Source organism: Budorcas taxicolor, chromosome 3, assembly GCF_023091745.1.
Source record: "Budorcas taxicolor isolate Tak-1 chromosome 3, Takin1.1, whole genome shotgun sequence".
Classification (NCBI taxonomy): domain Eukaryota; kingdom Metazoa; phylum Chordata; class Mammalia; order Artiodactyla; family Bovidae; genus Budorcas; species Budorcas taxicolor.
Genome location: NC_068912.1, coordinates 70,698,058 through 70,711,876, shown reverse-complemented (window position 1 = coordinate 70,711,876; position 13,819 = coordinate 70,698,058). Strand labels below are relative to the sequence as shown.

At 34.8% G+C, this 13,819-nt stretch overlaps 1 protein-coding gene across 1 annotated transcript; it reads left to right on the top strand.

Moving 5' to 3' along the window:
• Positions 1-225: 225 nt before the first annotated feature.
• On the top strand, positions 226-6,552 carry FPGT (fucose-1-phosphate guanylyltransferase). The gene is made up of 4 exons (XM_052637005.1): positions 226-385; positions 1,640-1,807; positions 2,949-3,041; positions 5,108-6,552. The coding sequence occupies exons 1-4, from the start codon at positions 226-228 to the stop codon at positions 6,550-6,552; spliced, it is 1,866 nt and encodes a 621-aa protein (XP_052492965.1).
• Positions 6,553-13,819: the final 7,267 nt, after the last annotated feature.

Sequence of the window (13,819 nt, the reverse complement as noted above, 5' to 3'; positions counted from 1 at the left end):
AATGCCTTATGAGTTGGGAACTAGCGGCCCAGACCCGGCACTGTCCGACAAATCTCTAGGTGGCCATTTCCGTTCCAGAGACCGTTACTAAGGGAACGGGGCGAGGCTCTGCGCTGACCCCATCGTGGTTTTGCCTAGGCGGGCCAGAGAGCTTCGGGGGCGTGGTTACGTAAAGGACGCACGCAGGGGGCGGGACAGACGCGAAACCGGACCAAAGACCGGGTTATGTCCCAAGGCGCATGCGTACGATGCTTGCCTGCGGCATACCTGGAAGTCCTCGGCGGCCTTGGGAAAGGTGAAACTATGGAAGCTGAAAGTGCCCCTGCCGGCCGATCTTTGCGAGAAGCCACCCAGCGAAGGTTGCAGAGGTTTTCAGAGCTTAGAGGTACCAAAGGAGGAACCCTACCACCTCCCCTGCAATGGATAGAAGGAGTGCTTTACGTGCTGGGATATTTGCTGGAATGCCACTTCCTTTTACTAATCACCTGCGGACCTAGGACACTGGCCCAGGCGGAGCTAATGTTCCTGTTTTTTATTCTTCTGTCACTCTCCTTTCTTTACGTTGTGCTTGTTACTTTCCTCCTTTAAGTTTACTTCTTATTGCATATGTGTGAGGAGGATGGAGAAGAAAGACACTGGCCTGACTAGTGAAGCTATAAATACAAGTTAAACATTTGGTTAGTTCATTAACAAAAATTACTTCAAATAAACCTAAAAGATCTAAAGCATAGTGTTTTGACGCTTATAAATACAATTTTAACTTTCTTCCAGTCCCTACCTATTTCACCAATTTGTTCCATAATGTGAACGCTTACTAAGAGAAAAGCCAAACAATATGGTGGAATTATGGACAAAATATTTAAAGGGTTAGAAAAATTTTTTAATTTTTTTAAAAGACTATACCACTTGTCATTTCTTATACAACTATCTAATAGGTTATGTTTTTATCGACATTACTGCTCTTAAAAATACAGAAAATAGTACTTAGATAACCTCACCATCAGCCAAAAGTTCAGCCTATCTTTTGTTGAGTTCAAGGAATTGGGAACTTTTCTGTTATCCGGAATTTGGTATCATTCTCCAATAACCTTTGTAAGCTTGCATGATTCAGCTTAAGGTAATTAAAAATTAATGTGCCCATATTTATAAACACCAGCATTGTAGCAGTAGATCCCTGGGTTTAATCTTTCTTAGCCAACAAACATTAAGTCCTACCCATATGTGAAAATTGATTTTCAAAGCTGGAGATTCATTGATTGCTTTGGCTCCTCTTTTTATTTAAGAATTGAGCTCATCTTTAGCAAGTCAAAAGTGCTTCTCTTAATCAAGAAACATTTTAACTCTCAGAATATCTAAGTAAATGGAATGGTAGACCAAAAAAGGAATAAGTGATCTAAAAGAGAGGAAGAAATAGAATTTGTCAACAGTCCTTACAAGAGAAAAAGAATTTGTCAACAATCGTTATTGGAATTATTTTGAATCCTGCTAGCTGGACACTCATTATTCCCAAATTCTCAAAAGAAGAAGATACATTTTTGGAGATACTGTTGCCTCTTTCTTCCTTTTTTCCAAATAGGTAAAACCTGTAACAGCTAGAGAATTCTAATAATATTTATCTTTTCTTTCTTTTTGCACATAGGCAAATCTATGGCAGCTGGAGAATTCTGGGACATTGTTGCAATTACAGCAGCTGATGAAAAACAGGAACTTGCTTATAAGCAACAGCTTTCAGAAAAACTGAAAAAAAAGGAGTTACCCCTTGGAGTTCAATATCATGTTTTTGTTGATCCTGCTGGAGCCAAAATTGGTATGTGTTTATGGTTAGATTTATATCATAAGTTGTGGGTAGAATAATCATTGAAGAAAAGTTTTCCTGTGGCTTGCAGTTTATGGGCTATGTGTGTTTCCACCTGTAGTCTTTAAAAATATAAAAGTTTTTAATGTAAATTCACTTTTTAAGAAAGATAAAAGGGATGGCAGGTGTTTTTGCACATTGTGGACATAACATGGAAAACTTCCAGAATATTATTCTATGTTAAAATTTATTAGTCTTAGTAAAATTTATTTTGATGGTAAACATTCCTTTGAACCTTATCCATAGTTCTTTTAAGTTCCCTCCAAACTCCACAGTTTGTTCAGAAATTAAATGAAGGGAGCAAGTTAGGAAGAATACATACTGCCTCTTGAGACCACAGTGCACAATGTGAAAGAGTATAGTCTAATTGCATAATTATTGTAAGATGTTTACTTTTAAAAACAAGTTGTCAGCTTTGCCTTTTGACCTTCCCTTATAAATAAAAATACATGCCATTTTTTCTGGGGGCCGTTTTCCATGTGATACTTAAAGCGGAAGCCCCTTGATACCAGATTTAGGGTATTTATATTTAATATTGGCATGTCCTAATTAGCCAATGTTTTAACCTTTGTAAAATGTGGCCAGTACTTCTGTGATTCTGATGTTTGAATGAGATTTAGGCACAAAATGTTAGGTAACTTGTCCAAGGTAACGAGTAAATGGAAGTTACGTTTACTTCCATTTGTAAATTTTTAGGAAACTTACATGATTTTTAGGAAATCAGGTTCTAAAAACCTTTTTGGAGAGTAAATCTAAGGCACATATTTGATCATATGGGAGAATTATTTTAATGAATTTTATGGTTCTTAAGTCCAAATGAATGTGCAAATTTATAGTCTTCTAGTGCCTAATTTATCATTTCTTTCTTTATATTACTATTTTCATGAAAGGATTAACTCAACTTTTATTACCAAGGCCTGATCTCTGGGTTTTATTACTAATTATTTAATTGCCAGGAAATGTGTATTTAATTTGATTCTTTTGCCTGTACCTTTGCTCTCTGCCTAGTTAATTTTAGCCAAAGGATCTTATCCTCAAAGTTATAACACCTAAATTTACTGTAATAAAATAAACCCTGCTTTTTAACTTTAAGGAAATGGAGGATCAACCCTTTGTGCCCTTCGATGTTTGGAAAAGCTTTATGGAGATGAATGGAATTCTTTTACTATCCTATTAATTCACTCTGGTAATGTTATACTTTACTAATATACATTTTCTTTTAGTATTTTACCCATGATATCTCAGGGACGTTTTTTACCCATACCAATACTTCTTTCTTTCATTTTGTTCTTTTGTTTTGAAGTTAATTCTGCTTTGGAAGCAAATATTTCATGTATTTCTTGATATTGTTAGGTTGTTAGTAGCATAATATCTTTCACAAAATTTAACTTTAAAATTATGAATCACGTACATTATCAGCTTTTCATGGACATTGTTCCATTTCCCTAAGATAGAACTCATCGAAATATGAGCATTTCTTGATAATGCTTTAGAAAGGATTCTTGCTTTAGGGGAGAGGCTGCATTAGTACTATGATTACCAGACTTTAGACAAAACCTTCTGTTACACATTTTTATCTAGTTATTGGTGGCCAAAGTCTATAATCCTTAAAGAGTTTAAAAACAAAAGAAAAGGTGTGACAGAACATAGAGTTGACAAAGTATAAAAGAGGGGAAATCCCATACAAATAAGGTGGTAGAAATATAAGAAAGAAATAATCTCAGAATAAAGGATAGTTTTCAGATTGGACAAGCTTGGTTGTATTAAAATTTTGGTTGTATGATAGAAACCTCTGTTACTTTCCCTCTGTGAACTGAGGACTGGTGAAACTTTGTCATGGACCTGCACTGTTCAGTTACAGATATTTTAGAACCATTTGTCCATATGGTTACCAAGGCACTTTTCATTTCTTATGATTCACACACACAACAATTCTTTTTAAAGATGATATCAAGTAAAGCATCCAAGTTCTAATTTTAAGGTTAATTTAAAAGGTTAAAAAAAAAGGCTTAGAGTTTTATTCCAGAACGTTATTATTATTACCAATTTAGTAAAAATTAAGTTAGACACCAGAAAATATATACAATTGATCCTTGAATAACACAGGGTTTAGGGGTGCTGACCCTTACACAGTCTGAAATCTGCATGTAACTTCGTAGTTGAACTTCTATAGAGGTGGTTCCACTCTGCATATCCACAGTTTCTCATCAGGGATTCAACCAACCTGGGGTCATACAGTCTTACAGTATTTATTGAAAAAAATCCTATGTAAAGGAATTGGTATAGTTCAAACCCTTACTCTTCCAGGGTCAAGTATAATTAAAAATAGGTAATTCTTGTAATGCGAAATTTTACTGTTGGTTAGTATTTGGAAAACGAAAAAGAAAGTATTAACTCCTGTTGGTTGAACAATGTACTCTGAGGTGAGTGCTTTACATCTATTATTGATGTAATAATAATAAATATAATAAATATAATTTAATATAATAATAAAGCATTATTCCACATCTGCTGTCTTAGAGTAAATACAAAGATAAACAATTAAAAAATGGTATACCAGAATTTAAACCCATTTTTATGTGACTCTTTCTACTGTCTCTCACTATAATTAGTTACATAGTTACATAAAATGATGTAACCAATTATAATGTATTTAATGTATTTAAGAGAATACACTTTCCAAGGAATTAAGTCATATGGCTCATCATTGTTGGAAAAGCCTTTTTAAATTAAAAACATATATATTGTAAAATGCCTTTATATAAATGAACCTTTACTGCTTTTAAATGTAGGTAATAATTTGATGAAAAATGTTGCAACTGGAAATTAGTCTTTAATAGATAATTATGTATACTGGTTTTTTGGTGACATTTTTCTCCCATGAAGTGGATTTTTAATATGGTAGTTTACACATGGTTGAAATTTACTGTTTAAACTGTAGATACAAGCTCATATTTTTGCTCATTTTCCTTTTTACTTGTTCTATAGTTGATTCAAAAAAGTGTCATAGCCTGTGAAGCTAATTTAGAATTCTTTCCTAGTCTAGAACTGCATTATATCAAATCTTTACAGGAGAATTGCTCTTTGAATTTGAAATTTGAAATTGATCATTCTTTCCTAGGGTATAGTAATGCATATATTTTAAATATCTTTAGAGATATCTTGTGTTGTAACTGATGCTCCTACATTTTTAAATCTTATAAACAATCTTATAAACATTTTAAAACAGTTATTTTGTTTAATTCTATATAGGTGGCTACAGTCAACGCCTTCCAAGTGCAAGCGCTCTGGGGAAAATTTTCACTGCTTTACCTTTTGGTAGCCCCATTTATCAGATGTTGGAATTAAAACTAGCCATGTACATTGATTTCCCCTCACATATGAATCCTGGGATTCTGATTACCTGTGCAGATGATATTGAACTTTATAGTATTGGAGAATCTGAGTTTATTAGGTTTGACAAACCTGGCTTTACTGCTTTAGCTCATCCTTCTAGTTTGACTGTTGGTACAACACATGGAGTGTTTGTCTTAGAACCTTTTAACCATTTAGAATATAGAGACCTCGAATACAGAAGTTGCCATCGTTTCCTTCATAAACCCAGCATAGAAGAAATGTATGAGTTTGATGCTGTGTGTACACCTAGAAATCTTTTTCAACAGGAATTTGCTGGGAGTGACATGCCTTCTCTTAAATTAGAGCCTGAGTATGTCTATACAGACAGCCTATTTTACATGGACCATAAAACAGCAAAAAAGTTACTTGCTTTTTATGAAAAAATAGGTATGCTACACTGTGAAATAGATGCCTATGGAGACTTTCTTCAGGCTTTGGGACCTGGAGCAACTGTGGAGTACACCAAAAACACATCAAATGTTACTAAAGAAGAGTCAGAGTTGGTAGACATGAGGCAGAGAATATTTCATCTTCTTAAAGGAACACCATTAAATGTTGTTGTTCTTAATAACTCCAAATTTTATCACATTGGAACAACAGAAGAATATTTGTTTCATTTTACTGCAGATAGCAGTTTGAAGTCAGAGCTTGGCTTACAGTCTATAGCTTTTAGCCTCTTTCCATCGATACCAGAATATTCTACTAACAAACCCTGTATTATCCAAAGTATACTGGATTCAACATGTTCTGTGACACCTGGCTCAGTTGTGGAGTATTCCAGATTGGGGCCTGATGTTTCAGTTGGGGAAAATTGCATCATTAGTGGTGCTTATGTCAAAACAACAGCTGTCCTGCCTGCATATTCTTTTGTGTGTTCCTTAAGCTTGAAGATGAATGGACACTTAAAGTATTCAACAATGGCATGTGGAGTGCAAGACAACTTGAAAAAGAATGTTAAAACATTGTCAGATGTAAAGTTACTTCAATTCTTTGGGGTCTGTTTCCTGTCATGCTTAGACATTTGGAATCTCAAAGTTACAGAGGAACTATTCTCTGGAAACAAGACATGTTTGAGCTTGTGGAATGCTCGTATTTTCCCAGTTTGTTCTTCTTTGAGTGATTCAGTGACAACATCCCTAAAGATGTTAAATGCTGTACAGAGCAAGTCATCATTCAGCCTGAATAACTATAAGCTGTTGTCCATTGAAGAAATGCTTTTCTACAAAGATGCAGAAGACATGATAACTTATAGGGAACAAATTTTTCTAGAAATTACTTTGAATAGGAAGCAGTCTGATTGAGAGACATCTTATTAAATATTGTATTGGAGAAGGAAATGGCAGCTCACTGAAATATTCTTGCCTGGAAAATCCCATGGACAGAGGAGCCTCATGGGCTATAGTCCATGGGGTTGCAAAGAGTTGGACAAGACTGAAGTTCTGAGCACAAATATTGTATACTTTGCCTTTCTTGATTGAGCAAGATTGCAAATGCAGGAGTTTTCTGTAGACAGTTGGTTTTTAATTGAAGTGAATTAATGAAAATTATATTAACATGATTGATGTAGCACATTAATAACAAAAATATAAACCTTTTTAATAAAAATTAATATTGTAGTGCTGTAAGTTTAGAAAAATGAGTTTTTAAAGTTTTATCACTATTTTAACTTTTCTTATAAAGATGGATTTGTAGAATGTTATTTATTCACAGAGTAGTAGAACAGTCTTAAAGGTGATTTTATAAACCTTTAAAGTTTTTCATCTTCTTTTGGACTTTGGTTCAAATGAAGTTCTAAGTATTCACTGGCAGTTTTCTCCTCAAGTGCATTAATCCTATTCTGGTGAACTATTATAAGCATGCCATACTATAGGGTCTTCAAAACACTGTAGAAATGATGTAGAAGTACGTTTTCAGAAACAAATCTGTGGCAGACAGTCAGATAAAATCAGTGCTTAAACTATTGTGATAGTCTTAAGAAGTACAAACTGTTCTGAAATTGATGATAAAAGTCTCTTTTATTAATCTTATCAAAATGAAACCAAAAGGATATATGTGCTGTTTTATCCTTATAAACTTGAACCCATGTTTGTGTATCTTAAAATTTTTCCCCAAAATTTCATCAATAGGAAAGCATACATACACATAAAACTCAAGAATCTGTATAGGAAAATTTCGGAATAATTGGGATTCCCTGATAATTCATATAAGTTCATTTTGGACATTATCTTCATCCTCCCTCATGAATCCTTTAACAGAACTATTAAAATTACCAGATGGATGGATTTTTACTTTTCATTTTTTAATTTTCTGACCATGCACTAGTAATGACACTGAGAAGCAGTAAATGGCCAAAAGGTAGGCAGCAGGAAGGAGCCAGAAAAATAGAATGACTGTGAAAATATACAGATGATAAACAGCTTCAAGACAATAAAAGTTGGCTGGAACTCTGAGCACTGTGTTCTTATTTTGGTATAGGCACATATTTGAAATGTTTTCATACCAAAATCTAATAATAGAGAAAAGTTTTGTCAAGAGTTTTGTGTTTTAACATGAATAAATTGAAATAGAACTGGTCTGTGCCTGTATTATTTATATGTCAATATGAAATTAGCATATCAATATGAAAATAATTGTTTGATAAACCAGAAGTGATTTATCAGCAAGTCTCAATTATGATATTTATGTGTATTTTTTCCAAGTTTCTTCTCAAGAGGAAAATAAAGATATATGGTAGCTGTTGTTTACCAATTACTGATTTACTTGCAGAGGTTTCACAGGATGTTATGTGTCATTCATTAAAAATTCATTGCTATATTTCTAATCTAATTGATTTAAGGTACCATCAGTTATTAAGAATCATTATATTTCATTGAAAAAGAAAACTGCCAATAAAATAAGATGCAATGCTTTTCTCATTACTTGACATTTTTATTTATTGGAAATCTTTTTGAAAAGCACTTATATAGATTTGTTTTATGTAACCCTTTTGCATATACATGTAAAGAAACAAAAAAGTGAAATATTAAAAAACAGTCAAAACTTTCCATAGCTTCACATCTAGAGACAAACTTTTCTAAAGCAGTATTCAACTTAAAAGTGGTTGATCCATGTGTTTCCACCTAGTACCACCTTTGCTATCAAAGGTATTGATAAAGCTGCATATTCTTCAAGTGCCACCACCACACTCCTGCCTGGATTGACCTGCAAGCCGTGGCCACCAGATACTTGTTCTGCAAGTTGGATGCTGATGCTTCATTACTTGATGAAGTTGTTTCACTTTTGCCTTAATCACATCTCTTGAAGGTGGTCGGCTTCTATTTAATATCAGTGGGAGGTTTCTGAGAAGTTGGCGGTCACCAGGTTAATCATATTTCTGCACGATGTATGAATACTAAATTGCTTTGAAATATTATCTGTTCCGAGAATTTGGCAGTGTCTCCTTTAATATGCACCTCTTGGTGTATAGTACCACACATGTACCACTAGCACTGTACCTAAATCAACCAATGTGATAATCCCATGCATGAATAAGTAAGAAATTGAACATTTTCTCTTCCTTTATCATCTTTACTTCATAAAATCACAGCCTTTAAATCATAGGCTTTCAAGGTTTGTAAAGGACAACTACTATTTGTAAATAAATATATTCTGTAAACTTACTGATGAATTAATAATGACCAAGAAGAGCATAGAAAAAATGCAGCTTTTGATTATGATCTTCTATCTTGGGCATTTATCTTCCAAACTAAACAAAACAGAAGTAAAGAGTGTGTATTAATTATATAAAGTGGAAGTAAATTTTCAAAAATCCAAGTAATGCTGACAGTCACAAAAATTTGATGGAATGAATCCAGAATCACTTCTCACAAGCAATGATCCACTCATCTTCTGAGTCTAGACAATATTACCTCTGTTAAAGATTACCAAATTTAGCACAGAGCCAAAATCAAATTTTGCCTGCTGCAAAATATATGCATGGCTATCATGGCTGATAACTAGCATGCTACACCTGCCATTCACCTACACCAAAATATCCTCTGGACTTGAGCACCTTAGAGACCCAAAATTTAGGAACCTTGATGTAATCTGAAAGAGTTAAAAAAAAAAAAAAGGAAAAGCATTTATCAATTTGCTTAAAATTGTCAAGCATTTCAGGTGCTCTTTTTGTTTAGCTAAATGAAACCCAACTCTTCATCTATGTCAATAACTATTCTTATAGATTAATGTTAAATATTTCAGGAGAAATATTTTAAGCTACCATGAGCTGTATTGTTCATGTTAGTACCTCAGTCATGTTCAATTCTTTGCGACCCCGTGGGCTAACCACCCCCTCCAGGCTCCTCTGTCCATGGAATTCTCCAGGCACGAATATTGAAATGGGTAGCCATTCCTTTCTCCAGGGGATTTTCCCTATCCAGGGGTTGAAGCCAGGTCTCCTGCATTGCAGGCAGATTCTTTACTGTCTGAACCATGAAGGAAGCCCATTATTTTTAAGCATAGTTTAACTTAAATCTTTTGTTCCTATAAAATATGTTTGCTGCTGCTGCTGCTAAGTCGCTTCAGTCGTGTCCGACTCTGTGCGACCCCATAGACAGAAGCCCAGCAGGCTCCCCCATCCCTGGAATTCTCCAGGCAAGAACACTGGAGTGGGTTAGATAAAGCCAATTTGTATTGTGGTTGAGGAATACAACTTTTTTTGTTTATACTTAGTGAAATTATATTATTAATAATTCATGTACAGAACTTCGTCACAAGTCACATTCTCCTTCCTTTCAGTACTGATAAGCTCAATTCCAATAAGCTAGTATTCATGTTCCCATTTGTCAGAATGGGAAATTTCGAGCTCATTTGTTTTTAACGTATTATAAAGAGCAAATTGCATCAGTTTCTGGTGGGAAACAACCAGTTCCTGTCTCTGACAGAGCTATCTACATGAGCCACAACAAGCCAAATATGCCATATCATTCAGACTTGCCAGTTTGGGTGTACTCTAATAGACCACAGTTTTGGATTAAGTTGAAAATTGGAATAAACGATCTAACTGGAAAATGGGCAGAGAATCTGAATAGACCTGTTTCTTTGCTTGTCCTGCATCTTTGGCCTGAGGGGCAGGCTTCAGATTTGTGGCTTTCCAAACTGCTGTTAAGGAACATTGGCTATGGACACAACCTTGGTACTCTGCATTTCCTTGCACCAGCTCTCTGGCATCTCCAAAAAAAATGAGCTCACTCACTTGTCTTGGGCTTCCCAGTTGGCACTAGTGGTAAAGGAACCTGCTTGCTAGAGCAAGAGATGTAAAGAGACATGGGTTCTTTCCCTGGATTGGGAAGATCCCCTGGAGAGGGAAATGACAATCCACTTCAGTATTCTTGCCTGGATAATCCCATGGACAGAGGAGCCTGTCAGGCTACTGTCCATGGGTCACAAAGAGTCGGACATGACTTGTCTAGGGCTCCTATTTTTGCAATTGCTACATATGGGACACCTAGATTACCTGACTCTGATGGCTAGTGGGACTTGGGTTTGTGGTCCCACACAAGAGTATATATTTGCATACTTTTAAAGCTGCTGAGTGAAGGTCTGGCTTCCAGTCAGCCTGAATCTAGATAATGATATCCTCCCCTTTGAGATATTGACAGGTCTTGGAGCATCTTTATCTTCTAGGAGCTATTAAAATATCATAGCTTATTGGACAAACACAAAGATTTGAAGGACAAGAGCTAGGGTGGGTTGAGTGACAAGGTTCATCTCCTACGTGAGATCACTCCTTTAGACAGAGTGAGGTGATGATTTCATCTACTGTGTACAAACCAATACAGAAAGTTAAGCAAAATAAAAGAGAAGTATGGTACAAATGAAAGAATAGTATAAAACCTATACTATACAGTGGTTAAAAGCTGAAAACCTTTCCTCTAACTACAAGAAGTTAAGTATCCCACTTTTGTTAGTTTTATTCAACAGAGTTTTGGAAGTCCCAGCCAGAGCAGTCAGGCTAGAAAAAGAAATATAAGGCATCCAAATTGGAAAGGAAGAAGTAAAACTGTCACTATTGCAGATGGTATAATACTATATATAGAAAACCCTAAAGACTCCACAGAAAAATAAAAATAAAACACAACTAATGGAAAATTAGTAAAGTTGCAGGATACAAAATCAAAGCACAAAAATATGCTGTCTTTCTATAAACTAGTAAGAAACTACCAGAGAAATTAAGAAAATAATTTCACTTACAGTTGCATTGAAAAGAATAAAATGGCTAATGTTAAATTTAAAGAGTTAAAAGTCTTGCATATTGAAAATTATAAGGCATTATTGAAAGAAATTTAAGAAGACACAAATAAATGGAAAGATTCTATGCTAGTGGATTGGAAGAATTAATATTGTTAAAATGCCTGTTCTACCTAAGGCAATCTACAGATTCAGTGCACGCCTTATCAAAATTCCAATGGCATATTTCACAGAAATAAACCAAACAATCCTAAAATTTACATGGAACCACAGAAGATCCCTAGTATTGAGAAAGAAGAACAAAGCTGGAAGCATCACACTCCCTGATTTCAAACTATACTATAAAGCTATAGTAATTAGAATAGCATTGTATTGCATAAAAACCACCACACAGATACAGAATAGAGAGTCTAGAGATAAAACTATATATATATATATATATATATATATATATATATATATATATATATATATATGTTAATATACATTTGTATATGTATATGTTGATTAGCTTATGATAATGGAACCAAGGGTATACAGTGGGAAAAGAACAGCCTCTTAAATGAAGCTGGGAAAACTAGACAACATGCAAAAGAATGTAACTTCTACATTATCCTACACTATACACAAAAATTAACTCAAAATGGGTTAAAGACTTGAAGTAATACCTGAAACCATATAACTTCTAGAAGAAAACATAGACAGTAAGCTTCTTCACATAGGTTTGGTAATGATTTCTTGAATCTGACACCAAAACAAAAGTAACAGAAACAAAAATGAGTAAGAGAGACTACATTAAACTGAAAAACTTCTGCACAGCAAGGGGACCCATCAACAAAATGAAAAAGCAACCTATTGAACAGCAGAAAATATTTGCAAATCATATATCTAATAAGAGCTAACATCCAAAATATATGAATTCATAAAACTAAAGATTTGATTTAAAAATGGGCAGAAGATCTAAATAGATATTTTCCAATAAGACATACAGATGGACAAAAGGTATGTGAAAATATAATCAACATCATTTGTCATTAAAGAAATGCAGATCAAAACCACAATGCAATATCACCTCACATCTGTTAAAATGGTGTATTTTAAAAGACAGGAAATGATAGATGTTGGAAAAGATATGAAGTAAAGAGAACCATTGTGCATTGGTAGGAATGTAAATTGCTGCAGCTACTATGGAAAACAGTATCAAATTTCCTCAAAAAATTAAAAATAGAATTACCACATGATCCAGCAATTCCTTTTGGAGTATTTATTCCCCTAAAATGAAAAGTGAAAGTCACTCAGTCGTGTCTGACTCTTTGCAACCCCAAGGACTATACAGTCCCATGGAATTCTCCAGGCCAGAATAATGGAGTGGGTAGCCTTTCCCTTCTTCAGGGGATCTTCCCAGGTCTCCCGCATTGCAGGTGAATTCTTTACCAACTGAGGTATAAGGGAAGCCCACAATGCTAATTCAGAGATATATGTACCTCCGTGTACATTTCAGCATTATGTTTGCAATACAGTAGTTGATATGGAAACAATGTAAGTCTTCATTCATGGAGGAATAGTTAGAGAAGTAGAATACACACACACACATATAATGAAATGGAGTAATGTGGGATTTAAAAAATATTAGCTTGGTGCGCAAGTGTGGTTTTGCATTGTTGAACTTTGCGATTTGATACATTCTTGGAATACTTTCATGGAATGCATTCTTAAATGTGGTTACATTATGCATCCTTGTAATGCACATTTCTTGCTTTATACTTTTTGCTAATGAATTTTTACTTGCTGTTTATATTATATGTGTTTTAGGCTATGGAAATGATGTTAGACAAAAAGCAAATTTGAGTGATTTTCTTACTTGAGTTCAAAATGAGTCATAAAGTAGCAGAGAGAAACTCACAACAACACATTTGGCCCAGGAATTGCTAATGAATGTACAGTGCAGTGGTGGTTCAAGAAGTTTTGCAAAGGAGATGAGAGCCTTAAAGATGAGCATAGTGTCCAGCCATTGGAAGTTGACAATGACCATTGAGAGAAGCTGGTCCTCTTCCAACTACAGGGGAAGTTGCCCAAGAACTCAGCATCAACCATTCTATGGTTATTTGGTCCAGTTCAGTTCAGTCGCTCAGTAGTGTCTGACTCTGCGACCCCATGGACTGCAGCACACCAGGCCTCCCTGTCCATCACCAACTCACGAAGTATTTGAAGCAAATTGGAAAGGTGAAAAAGCCCGATAAGTGGGTGCCTCATGAGCTAACCAAAAAAAAAAAAAAAAGTCATTTTGAAGTGTCGTCTTTTCTTATTCTGTGCAACAACAACAAACGATTTCTCGATCAG